The sequence below is a fragment of the Hesperophylax consimilis genome, chromosome 9 (assembly GCF_061612785.1).
Source record: "Hesperophylax consimilis isolate HC1 chromosome 9, BYU_Hcon_1.0, whole genome shotgun sequence".
Taxonomy (NCBI): Eukaryota; Metazoa; Arthropoda; class Insecta; order Trichoptera; family Limnephilidae; genus Hesperophylax; species Hesperophylax consimilis.
The window spans coordinates 21,040,750-21,062,781 of record NC_142844.1 but is presented as its reverse complement, the minus strand read 5'-3'; the positions used below and the strand labels follow the sequence as shown (position 1 = coordinate 21,062,781).

General features: G+C 34.3%; 2 protein-coding genes and 1 long non-coding RNA gene across 4 annotated transcripts in view; 2 read left to right on the top strand and 1 right to left on the bottom strand.

The window, feature by feature from the left end:
- LOC149421057 (ATP-binding cassette sub-family G member 1) overlaps positions 1–3,420 on the top strand; it is a 138,338-nt gene extending 134,918 nt beyond the window's left edge. For both annotated transcript variants that reach the window (XM_089635769.1, XM_089635771.1), the window contains exon 12: positions 1,728–3,420. In XM_089635769.1, the coding sequence (XP_089491895.1) occupies positions 1,728–2,075 (348 nt within the window). In that variant the 3' untranslated portion in view covers positions 2,076–3,420. The remainder of the gene's footprint in view (positions 1–1,727) is intronic.
- On the bottom strand, positions 3,419–20,256 carry LOC149421055 (peroxisomal ATPase PEX6-like). Its single transcript, XM_089635767.1, has 9 exons — positions 18,894–20,256; positions 18,424–18,668; positions 17,385–18,300; positions 17,131–17,298; positions 16,853–16,999; positions 12,384–12,557; positions 11,561–11,708; positions 9,953–10,092; positions 3,419–4,140 (listed from the first exon to the last, which is right to left on the bottom strand). The coding sequence occupies exons 1-9, from the start codon at positions 20,056–20,058 to the stop codon at positions 3,998–4,000; spliced, it is 3,246 nt and encodes a 1,081-aa protein (XP_089491893.1). The 5' UTR covers positions 20,059–20,256; the 3' UTR covers positions 3,419–3,997.
- LOC149421056 (uncharacterized) lies at positions 5,351–6,287 on the top strand. Its single transcript, XR_016302633.1, has 3 exons — positions 5,351–5,660; positions 5,743–5,904; positions 6,123–6,287. It is a non-coding gene; the product is annotated as an uncharacterized LOC149421056 (long non-coding RNA).
- Positions 20,257–22,032: the final 1,776 nt, after the last annotated feature.

The window sequence follows — 22,032 nt, the reverse complement described above, 5'->3', positions numbered from 1 at the left end:
GGGTCGATTCCCACCAGATATTCCCGAAATCTACTAAAAGAGAAAAATAGTTGAAGCATTCTCTTCATCAAAATGAATGAATTCATTGAACATGAAAGCAATTAACAATTGCAGAAACATAATACAAAAAATTAGTTTTAATTTTCAAGCTCCAAATTACAATAGTTACTACGGATGAACAGACGTCTACTCCGCAACCTTTCTTGTAGTGTACTAACGCATACACACACACTAATTGTACCCAAGGCGCTGAGAATAGGCCATACGCAGTGCGCACAATGCTGAAATGGGACTTCACGAGGTTTTTTCGCTTGAAATTCGTATTTTGATGTGCATTGGATTTTATTTCCTAAAACATTCTTCCCTACCGCGGATGCCATAGAATAAAGAAGAAAATTAGAAGTGCCTTCTGCACAAATTTGAATGGAAACAAATGTGGCACTGGTACCTTTTTGTTCTAGACTATTTAGCACACGGTCTGTCTCTTCACCAGCGGCGACTTATGACTTGTGGGTGTACTAGCGTGCTAATATTAAAAACTTGGCATTATTGATGTTGTGGCCGAAAATCCGAAAATGTTTTTGTTTTTTTTTTTAAATTTCGGTTTTTGCATGTAGATTTTCAGATAATCGGTTCAACGCACTACCAAACTGAAATTTCCTGAAAATCTTCATAAATAAAAACAGAATTTTCGAAAAAAATATAAAAAATCGTTTTGAACTAAACTACATCAATATCTAATTTTAAAACTTATTACTCTATCACACTTAAAAGTCACGAGCAGCCACTGCTCTCTCCTTGTTTGAAATTGTATATCGCTACAGCATTTGAATTTCGTAATCATGGTGAAACACAGTTTTGTATGGAAATATCGGCCCAAATTGGGCTTATATTTGAATCATGAAACATGCCCACAAGGCACTTGTGTTATCCTTTATTCTGTGGCAAATGCGCACTTATATGGGAATCTTATAGAACTCGGGAACAGATTTTCATATCCCTTTGTGAGAATTATTGGACAGTTTGCTAGTTTCGGACAGAAATCGCATGCGTTTGAATTAAGTTCGATAATAATCGCACACAATGTAATTTTTATTATCCTATATTATAAATTGGCTAGATTTTAATTTATCTATATTTTAATTTATTTTGTATTTTTCCATCTGATTAGGTGCATGACTTGTCCATGAATATTTTTGTTTGAGAAATTTTAAATATTCTTCAGATAGTGAGATTTTAGTACACGTAAAAAATATCAGTCCCGCGCCCCAGTGCTCGAGCCCCCATTGGCAAAAGGTATCTCCAATGTGAATAAAATTGTTATTAAATTCGAATTAACAAAATTGGTATGAAAAAAGAGACATTTCCTTGCGGACACTCCTTTAAAAGATAAATTAATGTTTGAAGGTCTGAAGCGGCAAAAACTCTTGAATGGTGAGCTCTGTCATCAAGATGATCTCTGATCATTTGCACTCATATTTCTGTCAAAAAATTTTAGTTCAACTTAACTATTTTCAGCTTGCAAAATCAATTCCATAATGTGCTATGAAATAATAATATTGTAATCAATAATTTGTGAAAAACGAAATTCGTCACTTCAAAGGCGCTATTTAAGCTGTGAACTGTATGAAGCCTTGAAGTATCTGTTTAACTGCAAAAAAATTGAATATACATCATAAAGTTATTTTCTGTAGTAGTTAAAGTTATTTATTTGTATAAATTTTCAGATTGCTGTATTCATTGGGCCGGTGGTTGTGGCTCTGTTCTCCGTGTTTGGCTTCTGCATCCGCTACACGGATACTCCCTTCATCTTCCGCTGGGTGTTCCAGATCTCCTACTTCCGGGCCGGTTTCCACAGCCTTGTCTACAGCGTCTACGGCATGGCGCGAGGAAAACTGGACTGCATCGCCGATGGTTTCAAATACTGCCACTACATCACGCCAGACAAATTCCTGAATGAGATGGACATTGTCAACGTAAACATATGGGTCAATCTAAGCCAGGTTCTAATTATAGGAATCCTAATGCACATGGCCACAGCCGGAGCTCTGTGGTGTAGACTAAACAGAAGATGAATATGTATTACAATTTTTGATAAAAAGGTTTTTTTTATAACGTTAGTCAAGTAGCGGTTTGGTGGTGATATATTTTTTTAACGTAGTATGGTGGAATTATGTTGTATTATCGCAGTATGCAAAGTGCTGGTTCTCTACATACTTGTTTAATGTCAAGTTTACAGTGAAATCTTGATATATTTTTAGAGGTCAATTGATATTATATTGGATTGATTGATTCATATATTGGATTGATTGATTCGTATATTGGATTGATTGATTCATATATTGGATTGATTGATTCATATATTGGATTGTGACAGATGGATTAATAATAATAATATTTGGATGATTTGTATAGCGCCGTTTTTGTGCAAAATCACCTCAAGGGCGCTGTTAGGTAGATTGACATATTAGAGATGTTCACAGTATCTGGTGATAAAACCACCTGCAAATGTAAAGGAATGTAAGACTGACGGAAGAAATGAATTAATTTATGTGAAAATGTGACTTGAGAGTTATCATTATCGGTAGGTGGGGATTTATTTTACATGCACTGATATGGAGAAATAACTTTGTAGTGATTATTAAATATTTTAACCACTCAATACTTAGATGAAGTTATAGGTATTGTATTGGTAAATTAGGTTTAGTAGGAAATTTTATCCTTTTTTACTCTTTCACTACTGTTAACAATTATAAATGACTACATATATATTAGATAAGTTAGTAACTCTTTAATGCAAATGATTCCAAAGAGACTATATAATATGATTTATTAACTGCATACAGTATTGATGTTGTTTTAGGTAAATTTTACTACAATTATTAATAATATTTTCAACATCTATATGTCATTTAATATCATGTCTTGTTCGCCGTGATACTATTAAAATATCATATTAACATCATTTTAAAAAACCAAGAAGGTTATTACGAAAATAGGACGAGTTGCCACACGACGAAAATTTATCACGCATCGGCGAACAAAAAGTTTATGTATTTTATTGTCTAAAAAGAAAAACTATGTAGCTCAAATTGAATTTATTCTTGCCAAATTAGGATATTGCATACTAGGTGCAGATGTTGTTTACATAATATTATGTACGTAAATTTGTAATATATATATTTCAATTTTCGAAATAAATATCTATGTGGAAGTATTGAATGTGTGTTTTTTTTATTTATTTTTTTAAACACTTGCAAAAAATACACTATGTCACAAATGGTCCATATCAATATGTAACTTTTCTTTTAATCTGTTAATTGGATAAAAAACTAAAAGGATAATTTCAGACATGTACAATTTTTTTTTTAAACAAAATTTTATTTTGAGCAAATAACAGTTTCTACAAAAAGACACAACCAAAGAAAACACATATTTTAACCAAATAAATATAGAATGCTTAGAAAAATAAAATAATATTCAAGATTTCATACAAAATAAAACAAATCATCTATATATATATAACATGTAGTGCCTAATTATAAAGACCCGAAAATTATAATTGACATAAAAATATAATTAAAAATTAAATTATAACTGAGCACCCATTCGAATAGTTTCTACAAAACAATGAATTTACTTTATTCTGAAAGCAAATTATTGCATTAACCTTTTACCGCATTCCTAAATCTTATAGAATAACAGACATACACAGCGCAAGGGATAACCACGGGAAAGCTAAGGAAAGACCACCATTCAGAATGGAAGAGTTTGCTGGAATTTACTTTAGCTGTGTTTTGTGACCTCTTTGTGACTTGTTTTTGGATGCCACAATCCCACAGTCGCACTGGCTGTGAGGAGTAGTTGGTACTCTTTTGTGGGGTAAACACATTTAAAAGTATAAAATGTAAACTCGTAGGTAATGGCAGTTACAGCGGTAACGCTTTCCTGTGACGATATAATTATTTTGTGGACTAATAGAATATGTAGCCTATTTTCATGAAAGTTTGCTCCTCAACGATTCGTAATGATCCAATTCTTGTTTGGAAATTGACGGTACAAAGCTGACGACTGCTTTTTGAAAATCTTCATTGAGAATAATGATATCCTTTTCACTAAGCGTAAAGGCATCTTTTTCACCTGAAAACAAAGAGACATAATATTATTAAATTAATTATCAACAATTCGGTAGACAATCCAGAAAATAGAAACAATGGGATATATTGCATGGGAGCATGCAGATTGTCTCTGAGCGATGTCGATGACCAATTTGCATGGACTAATAAAGGGGTGGAGCCAATAAAAGTTATGGACTTGGTATGTAGGTAGAAATAAAGGTGGGGCACTGCCGGGCATAGATGCGATTAGCAGTAGTATGGGTGAACGATGTTAGCAGCAATAATGTGCGCTTCTTTCATACTTATATAATGGTTCTTTCATACTTATATAATGGATCTTTCATACTTATATAATGGTTCTTTCATACTTATATAATGGTTCTTTCATACTTATATAATGGTTCTTTCATACTTATATAATGGTTCTTTCATATTTATATAATGATTCTTTCATACTTATATAATGGATCTTTCATACTTATATAATGGATCTTTCATACTTATATAATGGATCTTTCATACTTATATAATGGATCTTTCATACTTATATAACCACTGGAACGATTTCGGTCGAAAAATCGACCACTTTTATTTTTCTGCGATTGATATCGGTCCAAAAATGGACCGATTTTTCTACCATTCGTAAAATATTTATTGTAATTATTTAAAACGTTTCCATGGCCAGCTACTTGTTTTATCGAATAGCTGATAATATATTCTCTTTGTCTATGAACTTATCCGTTGTCTTTGAAGTGTTATTTAACGAGTTTTCGCGGTTTTTTTATGGCGTCCTGTCAAAAACAAAATTATAAATTTTCAACATTCACGAAATTTTGGACTCTTCCTAAAATGCCGTAAGTAATTAATTTATTGGGTTTTTAACGCATAATTATATATCTGTGTAATCATGATTGACTTATCTATCTTTGAAATGCGTTTTTAATTCGTTTGTTTGTATTATATTGTTTTGGTTGAAGTTTTTGTGTAAGATTACGTCAACTGAAGACGTCATCTGTTTTTGATTTACAATAATGTCTTAAATACTGCACTCGCGCATTTGAAATATAGATATTCCATCACAGTGATTCAAAACAAAGAGATATATATAAGTTTTATTTGAATTGGTTCATTATTAATACAGATATTTGCTAACCAATTATTTTAAGTCATATGTCAAAAAGTTGACTCTTTTTCACATGTAAAATGGTGTAAAGCCTTCGTCACACAATAAAAATTTAGTAATTTAGTTGTATAATTAATTAATTTGTTTACTTTTACCAAATTTGTGCAGAAACAGCTGTCGTCCAGGGAAAGGGATCACTCCACAACCCAATAATTATTTTCAAATTTTATATTAGTGCAATATTTAACAAAATTTAAACATTTAAGTACTTACATTAAGTGTTTTCAATTTAAAATTTATAGAGCGGTGCTGACTGCAAGAGGAGGCAGAGGAAAAGGGAGACGTGGGGTACGAGCTGGTGCCGGACTACCTGCACGTGGACGTCAACGCAGAGCTGCAATTGCAGCCTCGTCTGGAGTGTTAGTATTTTTTAATGTTTTTTTATGAAAGTACTTTGCTGTGGCCGTTGAACTCATCATATATTTGTATTTATTTAAACAGCGACCCTGCTTTGCTACTGGTGCGAGAAGATCGCGTCAAGGCCCTAAAGGCTGTTAGGGCCCTGCCTGCTTCCATCCGGCTAGAGCTGGAAAGCCGAAATTTCAAGAAGCAGGCGGCGCGCATTTTGCTCCCTACCGCACCTCCAAGAAAAACTAAACAAAAGTAAGTAATCGTATTTAGATGCTTGGTACAATATTATTGTTTTTTCCTGACAGCGTTCCACTCTTACAGTGAGAGTTGGTAAGTTCAGCGCTCTGTGCATTTGGCACATTCAGTGCATATTTTACAGAGTTCTTATTTTATTGTTTATTTACATACTGTACTTACTGTTTCACGCGTGAATGAGAACAATTTTCTATGATTTATGTAAATGTTTTCAGAATTCCATCTCCGGAGAGAACAACGTGTCCCTTTTCACAAGGGACGCCTTCACCGTTGCCACGACCCGTACCACCACCGTGGATGTCCACTCCCGCACAGACCCAATCAACGGCTCCCAATGCACCAATTATGCCTATCCGTGCAGCATCTCCCGAGCCGTTACCTGGGACATCGCGGAGTGGGGAACTCTTCTCTCCGGAAGCCGGCTATCACAGCGAGCTGTGGGTGGACGTACCATTCTACGAAGAATTGTCGGCGTTTGGGAACGGTGAGTTTATTTTTTGAAATGTCATACCAGGGGCTCAATATAAAATCAATTATCTATATTTTATATTGATATCCCTAGCACAGTTTCACTGTTGGTATATTGGCAGGAAATAAGCATAGTACTTAAAAATTCCACATAACAAACATACAAAATGTATTGTTGTTATGTCGTGGATGCATCATTACACATCTTTTTTCTGTAACGGGTATTGCAGAGTGAGAAATAAGACATGCCGAACTTCTTTGCGAGGATTACATTTGATTCACCGGCTTCTAAACGGTGTAATACAGCATTTTTTTCTTAAATTGAAAAAACACTTTCGCTTCACGGGACTCATTGTGTTGCGAGGCTGTATTGGTAGGTGGGTTTTGTAACCGGACAAATTATCATTAAAATAGGTCGCTTTACGTAGTTGGTCACTTTAAACGGATACGTTTTCCTACTAAAAGCTATGAAACCTTACTAGAGTTTACATTATCGTCACTTAAAACAGTAGACCGTTAAATGCAAAGTCATTATATCCAAATTCTACTGTAAATTTGTGTTTTCTTTTATTTCAGAGTCAGACATGGGCAGAAAAAGTAACGTGGACGAGGCAGCTGTACTAGAAGAGTCTGTACTTGGAAACCGTGAGTTATAAAACTAACTAACTTACCTTCACGCCATTTCGGTAGGCAGAGAGGATGAACCACCATGCAACTCGATCTTGGCACACACACTCTTTTCTTCATTCCATACCTACCTGACTGTGCTATTCTGACTCCTGACATTGCCCGCCTCAAGTATTTGATTAACTTTTTATATTTTTTTTTATATGAATACCTCACAAGAGCCTCAGCTGGAGCCAGTGAGACTATGGCATCCCCAATTGGGGGATGTTGTGAGGCTGAAGGTAAGTGGGGAAGGGAAAGAGGAAGATGGGGAAGTACCTGGCTATTCAGATCTAGTCACTAAACACGGCTAAAGCCATTTGGAGCAACGTTTCAATTCTGAATGGTGGTCTTACACCAGGGCGATACTGGTAGTATCTTCCACTCTGGAACGTGCCGCAAATATACTATATATTATTTTAATTATTATTTTAATTAATTAATTGTGAAATAACACAAATCAATCAAATAAAATTTATTTGCGCACGCCGGGTTCGAACCGGCGACCTTCGGAATGGCAGTCCAATGCGTTACCACTGGACTATGCCGGCCGTCAAAAGCCATTTCAAGCAACGTTTCAATTCTGAATGGGGTCTTACACCAGGGCGATACTATGGGTATCTTCCACTCTGGAACGTGCCGCAAATATAATATATATTATTTTAAATTAATTTTGTGTGAAAATAACACTAATTATTCAAATATAATTTATTTGATTTGATCCCGCGACCATCGTATTGCGAGTCATAAGCCGTACCAGAGGCAGTGGGTTATCGTAATATAGACACATTAAATTAATTTGGGTTTTCTGTTGTTTCAGAAATGGACAGATCGAGCGACTAGGATGACGAAGCGAGTGACGTCGACCACGAAGAGAGCGATGAGGATACCTTCTGCATGCCGCCAATACCTTATCATAATATTATCAACGTTTCACCTAACTCCGCTATGGCCATAGACTTTAGTAGACAAGACCAGGTAGATAGTGAGGCAATGCGTTTGATTCTGCCGCCTGAAGGTTACTCTTTCGATTGGTCTAATGATATCTTACGTTTTACTGGGATAAGGGAGACTTTCACAGGCACGCCGGGACCAACTTTCAATACCGACGAAATGGGCAAACCTGTGGATGCCTTTCTTAAAATCTTTGATGCAGATTTCGTTGAACTGATCGCGAGAGAGACCAACAGGTATGCAGATCAATGGATTGCGAAAAAACAATTTAAGCGTCATGCGCGTACCAATAAATGGGCTCCCACGAATAAAGAGGAAATGTATGTATTCTTGGCAATTTTAATGTATCAAGGTATTAGTCTTTTCCAGATCTAGTCACTAAACATAACTAAGCCAATTCAAGCAATGTTCAATTCTGAATGGTGGTCCCTCACCAGAGCGATACTCAGAATCTCACTCTATAGCGAGGCACAATGATATTATTATGTATTGATTTTCTTAAATTATGAATAAACCAATAAACTGAATACATTTTTATTATGACAAAGTGTGTAAACAATGTTTAAATCAAAATACTGCTCTTTCATTGTAACCATACAACTGTAATATTGATTTAAAAGGATATTAGGGCTTAATAAATAAATCAATTATTGGTTCCATCAATTATTTTCCCCTCATCCATTTTTTTTCGATACCTTTGCGTTTAGATATAAAATTATCACTATGATTTTATTTGCCATTCTACGGTCATACAAAGGTTTGATATATATATACAAATTTATCATCATTTTACATATTCCGATATACCCTATGTAGATTGACCTTAAGGTAGCTGTCAGTAGTGATTTTTCGTCAAATATTGGTGAATTTCATCAACTTTCAAAGTATCCCCCTGAAATATTGGCAATGTTTATATCTATGATGTATATCTCATTTTAAGCCTTATTTCCTCGTTTTGCACGTTATATAAAAACATGGTTACAAATCTCCAGTTCTAATTTACAATTATTTAAAAAGTAGCACCATGATTTTGACATCGTGAAATAGGCTCTCTGTATAATTCATCAAATGAATAAAATAAAGCCAACACGGCGACTATGCTTATTAATAATTGTAGACAGTTAATGTATCTTCCTAACGTAATACCAGTTTTTGTGGTAAATTTATTATATAGTATAATACAGTGATTTCAATTTTGACACGTCACGCACTCAAATTTTAAAAAATTATTTTCTAACCAAACTTTTGAAGAGAGCATAACGTACAAAAAATTATTTTCCCATTATATTCTTGCATCTGTGGTTATCAAACAGGCCATAGAGAACATAAAAACGTAGAAAATATTCTATAAAGATATTTAAAACTGCCACTGGCGGCAATTTCAAATCACAAAAACGCTAATTTCGCGCATTCATAAAGTTTAAGATTTTTTAATAATTTATCTATCAATTCTAAAAATATAGAATAATTATAAAAATATAGGTGAATTCATTGGCTGTATAGCACTACAATCAGTTTTATGTCTCCGTATTAAAATTCGGAGGTTTGATTTTTTTAATGTTGGCGGAAAATATTCAAATTCGTCGCCAAAAAACCGCGAGCAATCGGAGAAAAAAGTTTTTTGACGCGCGATCGTTCGAGTGGATAATGGTTCTTTCATACTTATATAATGGTTCTTTCATACTTATATAATGGTTCTTTCATATTTATATAATGATTCTTTCATACTTATATAATGGTTCTTTCATACCTATATAATGATTCTTTCATACTAATATAATGATTCTTTCATACTTATATAATGGTTCTTACATACTTATATAATGGTTCTTTCATACTTCATACAATGGTTCATGGGCCATCTCCCTTATTTGTATTATGTATAACAGACATGTATCTGTTACTTAATATAAACTGCCTTCAATAAATGACATCTTCATCTATTAAATTAAATTACCTGATTCTGCAGATTGAATAGTCCTGGCCAAGGCACTCCTTCTTGCCTTATTGACTACCGATGACAAATCTGCTCCAGTACATCGCTCGGGAAGTTGGTCAGAGATGTCCTCCAAACTCACACAACTCGATATATTGAACCTAAAAGTTATAACAAATAGTCAAAAATAAAGTTCAGACTGTATGGAGTGAAGGTATGCCACTGATAGCTCTGTTCTCTCCCCCTTTCTCATAAACGATGCATATAACAGGAAGAGAAGCTATCAACAGCTAAATTATATTATTTATTATATTATATAAATTATATGATATACATTATATTATATAATATAGATTAATAATAATAATAAGTGTTTTATTTTCTTTTTTTTGTAACAAATAGATATAATGATATCCTCACTGGGATCTCCCCCGTGCTGAGGATTTAATTTACATATTATGTATAATTTAATTATAAGAAAATTAATATTAAATCAAAGTTACATATGAAGTTAAGGTAAAGGTTACGAATTCTGCTTCACGGTAAATATGGAATGTTTACTTTGAATTAATGCTTGAATTTAGTTATATTATTACTAAAAGTTACTATAAATGTTGGGGAACCTTTAATAACGCTTGCTCGCGTCCCCTTTAGAGTTATATCCCAGTTTTCAAGTAGTTTGTGGGCTACGCTAGGTTTGTATAGACTGTGATTTAATTCTAATACGATATTATGAATATAATCCAACTCTTGATATGAACATAGTCACCGTCGGCTGCGACTATAACGGCGCCGCATACTAATTGACATATCGCGTAAGTGACTTAATAAACGAAATTAAAATTAAAAGTGCATATTTTTCCGTCTCCCCCGACATAATAAATCATGTTTTGAATTAATAAAGCTAAATCCATTTATTTGAAAGTGAAATATTGAGTATTAAGAGTGAAGCGGAATAAGGGAAAAATAATGAATTTAATTATGAACAGATATAGATTATATTATATAATATGAATTATATAATATAAATTATATTATATATCATTTTAACATAATATTATAATCGTATACAGCGCCCTTGAGGTGATTTTGCACAAAAATGGCTCAAAACAAATCATCCAAATATTATTATTATTTATATACATAATATTACCAATATAAAATAAGCTCCAAAAATCCTTCAAAAACTATAAAACAATGTCTAGTGTAATGCAGACAATAATTCAAAGCGTAAAGCAAAATGTGACAAATGAATTTTTTTGGTGGGAAAAGTTTTATCTCTAAGAAATTAGGGTTACCAGTATTAAGAAAATTCCAGAGACAGCAATTAATTATTCCAGTAGTACCTACCTGTTATTTATCACTAGCCCTAAACTGAGCTCCTAATTTTAGAGGCAGTTCCGAACCAACAAAAAAAAATCTAGAGATCGAATGAAATCAATTGTGACCGTAATAATATTTCGGGCATTTGCAAATATTAAACTATTGCTTGATACTATTGCTCACACTGTGACAGAACAAAGTTATTTACATTCATCATAAAATGTTATAAAATATACGCAGTTTTCAAGAAAGAGATGTTTAAAAAAAAAAGTGAATTAATTTAATTATTATAAAAGTCAGTGTTACCCCCGACAAGAAGCCTTCAGTACTCGCACTTTGTTGGATTTGCCTTGATAGGGACCCACGTAGAGCAGCTTGTCCAAGCGGCCAGGCCTCAAAAGGGCCGGCTCTACAAGATCTGGTCGATTTGTTGCTGCCACTACTATAACTGGACCTGATAAATTAAAAACAAAATGATAAATTAAATAGTAAGAAACATAAAATGATTTCAAGAAGAATATTTTGCAAAGAATAATAAATTATTTAAGTGCAGGATGAAAGCAAACTTTTTCCAACTTTCTTGTCTTTGCAGATTTGGGAGTAGCACAACACTGCGTCCAGGCGAGTAGGTATTTGTGACATTAATACCCATGTGAATTTAAATGAGAATGCAATTTTTATTTTTATAACTCATCAGAATTCAGACCATCGGTACACATAACAATGAAAATATATTTATTATGCAAATGGAGAAATTGAAAACATAGTATTAATTTCAATCATTTTCAGGCTAGATTTTGACTAACTCTTAAATCAAGGATTCGGGCCCAATCTTAGCTAAGTGTATAAGTTTAACTGCTAACGCACAAAACTTATTCAAACGTTGTTTGTTGATGCATCGGAATGTACATAAAACTGGGGAGTTTTTGCTTCTCCTGTAAAATTTGGTAAAACTCACATAGCCGGTCTTGCAAGAGCAACTACAATATTTATTCACATGCAGGGTGCAAAGTGTCATAATCAATTATCAAATGCTAGTAATGTGATTTGAGTGAAGGATCACAAACCTCAACAATGAGGAAACGACTAAATAAGAAAAGTGTGATTGTTAACGTTAAAAGTAACTCACCAGTTTGAGCATCGATCTGTCTAGCCGAGACCCCGTCGAGCTCAGCTAGCAGTTGACTCACCAGGCGGTCGGCAGCGCCCCCGGCATCCCCCGAGGCCCCACGAGCCCCCGCAGCCGCCTCTGCCTCGTCCAAGAATATCACGCAGGGGGCTGATGCTCGGGCCATAGCAAACACTGAAAATAATCAACAATTATGATAAAAAGGTTGATAGAAGGTTTAATGTAATGGTACAATCATTTTAATTTGAAATTCTTAAGGCGAAATAGGTAGACTTGACCTGAAATTTGGCATTTTTGAGGCCAGTTTTAGACGTATGGACACTTTTCTAGAGAAAAACACAAATTGATTTCGAAAGATAGTTATTTTATCTATTAAAGTAAGATGTTAAATTTTGAAAAATAATATATTTTCATACCATAATAAAGTGTTACCGTTGGACGATGCGCAGATTTGTTGCATTTTCAAAGGCGAAGTTGTATTATACAACAAATATTTCAAATCATATAATAATACAGTAAAACAATCAATAAATTATCTATCATATGTATGTATAAGAATTTTGTTTTTATTTCAAATAAAATTACTAATAAATAAATCCGAGGACGCGTTTTGTGACGAAAATCCCTCAATTTGACTATTTATTTATGACCTTACAAATTGGTATAGTTGAGATTTTTTTACAAAAATAATTTACTATGATATTATTGAAACATTAAAAATAATTTATGACCACGAAATATATTCTTAAAGTATATAATAGTAATTAATTTCGATTCGCGTTTATTGTTTGTTCGTAGTTTGTGATTACCTCGGCGCAAGCCGAAATTTTATCATTCCCCGCTGCGACAGGGCGGCGAGCGGACGTCCGTTCCACGCCAGTCTACTTGATAACATTTTAACGAAATTCCTCGTTTAAAAATTGGGAGAAAAATACTATCGGACAAAAGTTTTATAAGAAAACAAAAATTTCGTCATCAAAAACGTACATGGGAGAAATATTTGCAGAAAAAAAAGGGTTAGTCATATTTAATCATCCTTGTACATTGTACAATGTACGTACTCTATATGCTACAGGGTCGTTAAAACGAATCAGTCAGAATACGCATATATTTTTTATAACATTTAGCGATAATTTTGTGTTGTTTAATTTTCAGGGAAAATAATCACCTAACGACGAATGATTGTGATTCTGAAGCAAATATTGTTTCTAAAATTCCGTCGGTATGTGTAATTTACATTAATATTATTATTATTTTATTATGTGAATAGGTAATACCTACAATATATTGTGAATCATGGATATTATTGTGACCGAAACCGTCAATATCGTGTAACGTCAAAGAATTGTGCAAGTTTGGATTGCTACGGTAGTGCCTGATGATTGTTTTGTTGACGGTTTTTCGGGTGGCTGCCCTGCGATCGGTTTGACGGGCGAGCAAAAAATTACGCGGGTAGGTAGATTGGGGAACAATACGCGGGAGGACGATTCCGCGGTGCGCGTGGCGTTAGGCGAGAAAAAATGGAGATTGAAATTTTGAGAAAAAGATCGCGCGGATACCTTGAACTTATCCTTTGGAGACTTTCCGTTTAAATTTACAAAACACATAACCAACGTTTCGACTCCTGTGTGAGATCGGCCTGTGCTTGTTCGAGTGTTGTGGCTTGAAGAGATGAAAATATACAATCGGTTATTTGGATTAAAAAATGGTTTTATTTGTGAAGCGTAATTCCTTGGAGACTACACTGGATTACCAAGCATGCTGTCGAGGTGACACAAAGATGAATCATCATTGTTCCGTTAAACGTTCAATGGATGCTGTTTAATTGAGGATGGCCTCGCGCACTCCATCCGACGAATCTCTACCCGGCGCAACCTGCTCACCGCTGGCGGACTCTCAAAACACCTTCAGACGTGACAACATGATCAAGGTTCTTCAATGCTTTTACACATTATGTCTTCTTGCCTTAGCCCCATAATAGCCCTGGTGATTGACAAGGGTCCATGCTCATCAGACGCTCATCAGACGTGACAATCGGGGTATTTATAAACTGGCAATTATTCCCGGCGTTACGCGAGTTACACGCACAAAACCATACCCTTGTATACATGGTGTCGGGAAACGCGTAGTATATTACTGTGACCGATTCAACTCCAATTACCGCGGTAATTATAAACAAGCATTTACCCCGGTGTTGTGCGATTTACGCGCATGCAACATTACCACGTGTACACGGTGTCGGGAAACTCGTGGTCAAATTACGGTGACTGAAACCGTGAATATCACGGTAATTATAAAATATCAATAATTCCCGGCATTACGCGAGTTACACGCACAAAACCATACCCTTGTATACCAGCGCCCTTGAGGTGATTTCAGCGCCCTTGAGGTGATTTTGCACAAAAACGACGCTATACAAGTCATCCAATTATTATTATTATTATTATTATTATTATGGTGTCGGGAAATGCATGGTATATTACGGTGACCGATTCAACTGTAATTACCGCGATAATCATAAACCATAATTTACTACCCGGCGTTGCGCGAGCAACACGTATGCAACAGTACCTTGTACACACGGTGTCGGGTAACTCGTGGTAAAATGTTTCCAGTCATGGATTCAACGTTGGGATAAGTATATCTCTAGTCAAGCACAGTACTTCGAAGGAGATTAATTCCATTTCCATGTAAACTTATTTGTAATAAAATTTTCTTAGTTACACATTAAGCTGTACAATTTCTGTTTCGAAATCTTCCTCATATAAATATATTTAACCGGCTACAAAAGAGCAGGAAATGCCGCATTTTAGTCTATGCGTATATGATTCCCGTCAAAATAACGGTTTTGATTCGTGATGTGCGATTCAAATCATGTTTTTGTTAATCATTTCTATTCTATTGTCCAATTCCCTATTACATTGGTATAATTCAACATATTTAGTATTTTTCGTGTTACTTTTTGTCAGTTTCATAATGTCATATTGTGAATTAGAGCTTCTTGTTTTAAAAGAAAAAAAACGAGGTTATTTTGGTATACTTACTTTAAGTATTAGAAATAAAACTTACTGGTAATACCTATCTTACAAACGGATAAATATGTAAGACGAGAGATTTTTTACAATCAAACTTAATGTTAATCACTTTTGTAAAACCTATGTAAAATAAAATTAAAAAAAAAAAACAATTGAATAAAAATATTTGAAAAATTAAAAAAAAATGTTTATTCAAATACCTACCTATTTTGTACCTACTATGTCAACGCACTGCATTTGTATTTATTTATGTTTACGCACTCCGACGTATAATTTACAAATATGTATGTAACTACTTATTAGGAAGAAAGCTACAACTGAAAATTCAAACACAATAATTGTTATTTCATCGGAACCATGCTGTAGGTTTCGACCGCCGCGCGGAGTGGACGGCTGGCAGTGGAATGAATATGGTATTTCTGTCTCGTTCTAAAAAACGTCCGATCGTGAGACTGTCTTTTGACGAAATTCGAATTCTCGGTCGCTGGTTAATACGCCTTAACCAAATATTATGCAGTTACTATATAGGATAAAATAGATTTGTATCCAGGGTGTTAGTTTCCTTGGTATGTAATACATATTGTTAAATCGGTTGTAGTTAAAAAACCGAGCGCTACAACTAGAGATACAACAGATAGTGAATTGGTCAGATACCCGATATTCGGTATATTAAGCCCTGACTGGATAGCCGGATATGCGGCCAGTACTTAACTTGAATTGTGCGTGCAAGAAATGATTCATTTAATAAAATGATACGAAATAATGACACTTACGCATTGTGGTTAGCTAACTTTAACCGGTACGCTATTTTGGCAAAGTTTGCGAAGATATACCTATCATCTCCTTGCAACAGCGAGAGACACTTTTCTGAGGCTGACAATGTATGTGAAGTAAATGTAACCTTTTATTATCTCTAAATGTTGAAAAGCTTGCGTTTATACACCATAATTAGTTATTAGTAAAATTTAATTGCCAAGTACCCAACACGTAGTGGCTTGTTATAATTATTGTTAAGTGAAAATTCAAATATTTTTTATTTTATTTGCCTGTTTTAGTTACTTTTCAACTATCCAGCTTCGGCCATATATTTGGCCACTATCCGGCATCTGGCCAGATAGTTATAAAGTGGCCGTTACCGAATATCCGTTGCATCTCTAATTACAACCGTCATATTGTCACAGTGCCGTCAAAGTTTAAAATGTGTAAGACACATGAGAAACTCAAGTAAAATTTTTGACAATGGCTTTTATAATGGCAAAAAGCGTGGTTTTATTATTATTGATAAAATATAATTAATACATATCATGGCGGGCTTATCGCCTTGGCATCAAATCCTTACCAACCAGTAAGAAAAAATCAACGCACTTCCATATTAGATAAGGAGGATTGTTGACATTGAAAAGCCAGTAAGGGTTAAAAAAAAAATGAACTCACTATCCCTCATGTTGCGCTCGGACTGCCCCACGTACATGTCGAGGAGTTCGGGTCCCTTCACACTGAGGAAGGCGGCGCGGAGCTGCGAGGAGATGGCTCGGGCCACCAGGGTCTTCCCGCAACCTGGGGGACCCCACAGAAGCAAACCTGAAACACGTTACCACACTGTAACTAAAAGTATAATGTCTTATCCAAAAGAACGGGCCTTTCTTCTGTGGAAGAAAACGACATAGTGTGAGGTAAACTCTTCATCTGTGAGAAAAGAAAGAACCCTTTACCTGATCTTTTAAGTCCACTGTTGGCCAGCAAATGGGGAAACTTCAGCGGCAGCTCAATGGTTCTGAATATTTCCTTCTTCAAGTCTTCAAGGCCACCAATGTCTTCCCACTGGACGTTTGGTATTCTTAATGCTCCTAACTTTTTACTTTGAATAAGTCGTAATGATTCTGAAACAGAAAACCACACATACATCATCCACTTTAATGAAAAATATATTATGCTGATAACTTCGCAGAAATTTGAATTTGATTACCGAGGGAATCATCAAAATCTTTTTCTCTAACGGACCCCATTGTTGATATTCTATTTTCATTGGTATTTTTTGATTCAGTTATAATATTCTTGACTTTATTAAAATTCTGTTGTGCCGAATATCCATTTATTAAAGACAAATTAGTTAAAGTTTCTAAATCTCCATAAACAAAACTATCAGTTTTGGAGGAGATCTTTTCTAGGATTGCTAGAGCTTTTTCGGGAAGAAGGCACTCCAAAGAATCATATTTTTGCACATTTTCAGTTTGTTTCGAGGTACTAGCATTCCGGACTGAATTTGTTGCATCTATTATTGGCAAATTATTATAGCCCTCTTTTTGTGTACTTTTAATTTCTTGCATGGATCTAATATTTTCTTCAATTGCTTTAACTTTGGTTTTGTTTAGCTTCAAGTTTTTTCCAACAGCCTTTGATTTATTCTTGTGATTCTTATTTTGATATAATGTAGTTTTGTCTTTTTTGTTTTCGGAAGATATTTCATCTGTTTTTTCTTTCTTGGCTAAATGATTTATTTCTTCTACTAGGGTTTGGTTCCGTACTTTATTTTCTGACAAACTTACATTTTGTTCATGTTCAAATAAATTAGATTTGTGTTCACTGTTCATTGATTCACTTTTTGGTGAAAATTGCTCAAAATTGTCATTACAAAATGATATTCTTTTTGTTAACGATAGCCAAGAAAGTATATCTGTTCTCTCCTGCTTTGAGGGACTTAAAATCTTAAATTCTTCTAAAAATATTCTGTTCAAATTGGATTTCAGCTCAACAGAACTATCACAACTCGCAATAAAAATAATTGGAAATTTGTTAAAGTTTTCATACAAGTCCCTTAGTTTTTTCACAAAGCTGTCAACTATTCTAGTATCTTCATTCTTTTCTGCATCCAGTCCAAAAACCTGAATGAAAAAAGTCATTAAATTCAATGAGTTGAGCACATTCTAATTTTATGCGAAATATTACAAAACGTTTATTGTAATAATTCAATACAAAACAAGACAATAGTTTTCAAAATAGCTCACATCAAAATCTGTCAAGTGGACTAGCACTGGAGAAATGTTCTTAGCTTTTTGGAATAATGCATCAATCTTGGCCTCAGTTTGCTTAGCCGTGGTGGACGTAAGTCGCCGACACGTCTCAACGCAATAATGGATACCCAGATACTCCGCAACGCAAGATGTTATTATGTGGCTTCCTGCACCCAGGTCGCCTCGAAGTAGGAAGACCAACTGCACAGCGCATTTTAGATCATTGTGAATGGAATGAACTAGAAAATTAAATTATTATAAATTAAACATTGTGAAGGAGATGATGCATAACTTTCTGTTCTTTGCCAGCAGTCAGGCGGCTTGTTGTAAGCTTTCTAGATGGCTGTACACTATATTAATGCTAATTTTGAGTTAAGGCAGAGGGATAAGTTGCCGGTTGCCGGTAGCTGAACTTGAAGAAATATAAACATTAACATTATACAAAAATGTGGGTTGTACTATACCTTTTCTATTGAGTAAAAAAGGCTCAACTGAAACTAGGATTTCCTCTAGATATTTCGTCAAACCAAAGGGGCAAGATTGAATAAATCGTTGTAAACTTTGAGTTCTGTTAAAACCTTTTTCAGCATTTACGGACAAAAACCTTCTTTGCGGTATGAAAGAGTTAAAATTTTGTTCTTGTCGTAGCTCTGTTTCACCCCTTACAACAAAATAGCCAACATTTACAGATTTTAAATTTTGAACGGAATAGTGAACTTTCCTAGGCTTTAGTTGCACACACTTAAAGTATATTTTATGGAAGAGTTTCAGCACACTAAAATACTTCATGTGAAGATGGCCAGTGAATTCTTCAGTCAAACTGATACCAAAGTAATCATTTTGATGTAAAAACTTTGGTGTTTTGAAATAATTACTTAACAATTCATCCATGAGGTCTGTCCCAAGGTATTGTGAAGAGTTAACCATCTGCACTACTATTTGACTGGCAATGGTCGGAGCCAAGCTCCTTGACTTTATTGGTGCAAACTTCAATCTGAAATCATCTTCAGACAAATATTTGGTACCTAGGTTGTTCTTTATGTTAAACAAATGATTTTCTGTCAATAAGACATAATCTGAAGAGGCTGGTGAACTTTCTGAATGCGGAACAATTTGCACAATTCTCTCTTGGAAAATATTATCCATATTAAATGAGTTGGCAATTTTTAAGGCAGAACTCTTCTTAATTGCGGACAAGTTACTTGCCGAATTAACCGCCATGTAGTTTTTTATAATCTTAAAATCATTTTGCTTTTTGAGAATATCTGAAAACATCCTCTCCACGTCCGGCACTCCCAAGGATATCCATAAAGATTTCCCATCTCTATAAATTATATTTGTATGATACAATTTTTTAAACAAGTCCTCCGGGACAATAACTTGGTGTTGACAATCATAGAATGCCGTATCATGGCACCAAAAGTTCACTATTTCACGGTGCAATTCTTCTGGGATAACCTTAAATTTATACCCACGGAAAGATTGTTCTCTGTGTTTTTTCTTGAAATCTCTTTCCACAAAAAAATTTAAAACCAGATATATTAAGAAACCGTCGAAACTGAAGTGTGGATATATAATTTTGAGCACGAAACGAGCGACAATTGTCCGATCGTCAACGTGCGAACTCATTTTTTACTCGAAGAACCCGAAAACACCAATTCCGGGTTCTAAACTTATCGTCTAAGATCAAAAGTGGTTCATCACCTTCATTTTTGTTTTAATAAATTACTTATAAGGTTTGGTCAAAGTTTAGGCAAAAATCTAGATGGAATTCGATAATAATAAAAGTCATGTCAGTCATGACAGTAGAGATGTACGGACTTACGTCGTTCTCATAAATGAACCTACACCGTCGTTCTTCTGTCCCGGTTACTTTGCCTTGCTTTGCCTGCTTTCTGCTTTGCCTCATAAATAAACCATTCATTGCCTGCTTTGACGTCACTAAACTAGAGGTGAAGCGTATTTATCGTACCCAGTAAAAGTACCGGGTATTTTCATGCGATACTTTGTACTTGTGACAAATCTCCGAAATACCTAGTTCCAAAATGCTCACAAGTATTTTATACTGGGACTAAATATTTTTAATAGGTTTTTTTACAAAGTATTTTTGGTAAGTATTTTTAATGGATATTTTTGATGGGTATTTTTAATAGTTACCAGGTATTTTTGATATCTTGATGAGTATTTTTGAATAGGTACTTTTCAATGGTATTTATTTTTGATACGAAAAATGTAGGGAATCTTTCGACAGGGAATTTCGTAGCCACCCCCCTCCCCCACGGATTTGAAAAATTACTGTGGGGAATTACATATAGTCCAGTTTAGAAATGACTTATTCTTAATCAATCTTCAGGTCGGTATTAAATACTTAAGTATTTTGTCTACGGTATTTTTTGTACCAGACCTGTACTCATTGTACCCCGTAACGAAAAGTACTCACAGGACCCACCTCTACAGTAAACTTGCTGGTGACAGTACCATACCTTAGAGTAATAAAGTACCATACATGCCCCATCTCTTTTGCCATAGAGTTTTTGGATTTGTGAATAAATAAACTATTCAAGGATGCCATAGAGAATTGAGATATATTTTAGGCCAATGATTGATTGAATCGGGGTCAGTTGTAACATTTCAAATTCAGCGGCTCTGTATTATTTATAATATTGTTCGGGGGCAGGGTTTTTTTGTATAGTACGTTATAAGAACCTTGGTACAGCGGTAACTAAATTTTAATTCTATCGGATTTGATATAATCTCAATCGATTTATAAAAAAAATTGTTTGTAAGAGAACAAAGATTTTTTTAGTCTAACTCACCTAATATGTTACACATCACACTTTTCGTTCGCATTGCTTGATCATAAATTACATTTTGAATAAAAGATTTTATTTATTAATTTTAAACATCCTACTAGTTACGTATTTACTAACCTCGAAAATAAAATGGAATATTTATTAAAAGTATTCTTTTGCCAAAATGATTAGATTATTAGCGGTTTTCTACTGACAAGGAAAAATGCAACCATTGCATGAGTGTTTCTTTACATAATTATGCTACGTGCAGCAGATTCGAATTTCGGGAAAATTTTTTTTTTTCAAATTTGACCTCCCAAAATTATGTAGGCGGGTCCCAACTTACTTGTCAAGTGTTTTTTAAAGAAAAATATTTAACTAACTGCGTCAATTTGCGTGTTTATTTTCAAATATATAAATCATTAAAAGTAAGAGTAAAGCAAAATTACCTTACTTATTTTTTTCGTAACTACTACTAAAATCACTTTTTGGACATTGGCTGGGGTTGGAAAATCAAAAAAATAAATAATTTAGTGTATATTTTACCATTTACAATTTGGGAGGCGGGTATGGGTAAAGCCGCCCGGGAATCATTTTTTAGATTATTAATACCCTTGCCATATGTCACCCCAAGTCTTTCGCTATGTTTGGTAACTTAACAGGGGTGCAGGATTCATGGGGTATGGTTTGTTTAGTATTTTTTTTAATGATAAACGAATGTTTATAAGACAAGGTTTTTTATGATATTTATGATAACAATTTTTTTTCTCAATGCCTCTTACTATTTATTTTTGAATATTACGTAGGTACT

Excerpts from the sequence above, each read along its gene's own strand:
- LOC149421055 (XM_089635767.1), bottom strand. The coding sequence starts at position 20,058 with ATGAGTTCGCACGTTGACGATCGGACAATTGTCGCTCGTTTCGTGCTC. Across the intron at positions 10,093-11,560 it reads CTGAAGGCTTCTTGTCGGGG|GTTCAATATATCGAGTTGTG; the intron begins GTAACACTGACT and ends TATAACTTTTAG. Across the intron at positions 4,141-9,952 it reads TATTCAATCTGCAGAATCAG|GTGAAAAAGATGCCTTTACG; the intron begins GTAATTTAATTT and ends CTTTGTTTTCAG.